The sequence below is a fragment of the Aplysia californica genome, unplaced genomic scaffold, assembly GCF_000002075.1.
Source record: "Aplysia californica isolate F4 #8 unplaced genomic scaffold, AplCal3.0 scaffold00209, whole genome shotgun sequence".
Taxonomy (NCBI): domain Eukaryota; kingdom Metazoa; phylum Mollusca; class Gastropoda; order Aplysiida; family Aplysiidae; genus Aplysia; species Aplysia californica.
In genome coordinates this window covers 35,225-37,023 of record NW_004797479.1, presented here as the reverse complement: position 1 = coordinate 37,023, position 1,799 = coordinate 35,225, and the positions used below count along the sequence as shown (strand labels likewise).

General features: G+C 41.9%; 1 protein-coding gene across 1 annotated transcript in view; it reads right to left on the bottom strand.

Annotated features, from left to right (window-relative positions):
* Positions 1-1,607, bottom strand: part of LOC101864525 (propionyl-CoA carboxylase beta chain, mitochondrial) — a gene marked incomplete at its 5' end in the record, with an annotated part of 7,165 nt that extends 5,558 nt beyond the window's left edge. Inside the window, 1 exon segment of the mRNA XM_005099316.3 lies at positions 1,526-1,607. Coding sequence (XP_005099373.3) covers positions 1,526-1,607 — 82 coding nt within the window.
* Between the last annotated feature and the right edge of the window lie 192 nt (positions 1,608-1,799).

Sequence of the window (1,799 nt, the reverse complement as noted above, 5' to 3'; positions counted from 1 at the left end):
GAAAGGGCCTGCGCGCAGTATTAATTGTATTTAATTCATAAGCTCAGAGTAAGAAAAGAGAATGCTTGCTTGATTTTTTTAAAGTTTTAGTAAGAGTTTAACGGCATTTGCAACACAATAAGGTCATATAAGTGCTGAAGATTTGAGGTTTTACAAGAGGGTATCAAGCATACAAAAAGTAGAAGAAATAAGGACAAAAAATGTTTGATAGCAAATGAGGAGCAAACAATACCAGAGCACCCGTCAACCACCCACAGAACCTACTCTTACAGTAACAGCCATGTGTACACAACAATCGTGGTTGGTTGGTGGGTGCTCTGGTGTGGTTTGCTTCTACTTTCCTATCAAACGTCTATCGCCCTTATCGCCCCTCCTTCTTTTTTATGTTTGTTACTCTCTTGTAACACCTCTAATCTTCTGGCGCTCATAGACCTTATGAAGTTGCGAGCGCCGCAAAACCTCTACTAAAAAACCCCACAACAACACCTGTTCAAACAGCCACTTCCCATTTCCCCCTTTGTGTATTTTTTACTTTCAGTTTTAGTATGAGTTTGACAGCACTTGCAACACAATAAGGTCATATAAGAGCAGAAGATTAGAGGTGTTACAAGAGAGTGACAAACACAAAAAAGAAGGAGGTGAGATAGAGAAGATAGATTTTTAACAGGAAAGAAGGAGCAAACCACACCAGAGCACCCGCCAACCACCCACTTGTGTATTTTTTATAATTTATCTGACAATGACACTAAGTAAAAGGTCCACCTGATCTAAAACAACCACATCTATTCTCCTTTACAATGAGTGTCCTTCTCAGGCAAATTCCCAAATTTTAATTCAACTGTACGTGTGTAAAAATAAAGGGAGACTACTAAAGTCTCCCCTTAAGATTAAAAAGTGAGCTGATAGTCTCCCTTGCTACATTTCTTTTCTCCTGCCGCCCCCTCCCACCCCATAGCTTTTCGTCGTGAAGTAAGCAATTAATAATTGGAGGGGGAGGGGTAGGGGAAGTGGGTATTGTTGTCTTGGACAGGTTTAACAGTACACACACACACAATAATACCACCCACCCCCCCACACACACACACACACACACACACCATGAACACACACACACCATGAACACACACACACACACACACACACACACACACACACACAAACACACACACATACAAACACCTTGTGGTTAGGCTCTCGGACTTGCAACCGTAAGGTCGTGGGTTCGAATCTCGCCAGGGACCCGACGTTGTGTCCTTGGGAAAGGCACTTTGCACAAATTTTCCTCACTTCAGAAGGTGAAAATGGGTACCCGGCTATAGACAGTGAACGATCTTGTCAGTTTGATATTGTTTGAGCTCGTGAAATCCGCTTGCACTGTATGCTTCCGCGGAAGCCGAAAATGTTTCTGAGTGTTCTCAGAGGGTCTGCTGGGGTATATAGTTGTAAAGCGCATAGAGCATGCTCTAGAGCATGAATATGCGCTATACAAATGCAATTATTATTATTGTTATTAAAATATTCTCACCCCAGTGATGACGTCATGCATGTCGTAGGCTGCTGTTGACTCAAGGGGGATCACTGTGTCCAGGCCCGGCACATCACGGTCCCTGAGGTGTACACAAGGAAAAAAATTACTTTCAGTAAAAGTTTTACAGCACTTGCAACACAATAAGGTAACAAAGAATAGTGCTGAAGACTAGAGATCTAACTACGAAAGTAACATATTTTTTTTTTAAATAACATATTTTTTAAAAAGAGGGAGGGGAAATAAAGGGGGTCGAAATGGTGTAAAACCCCAC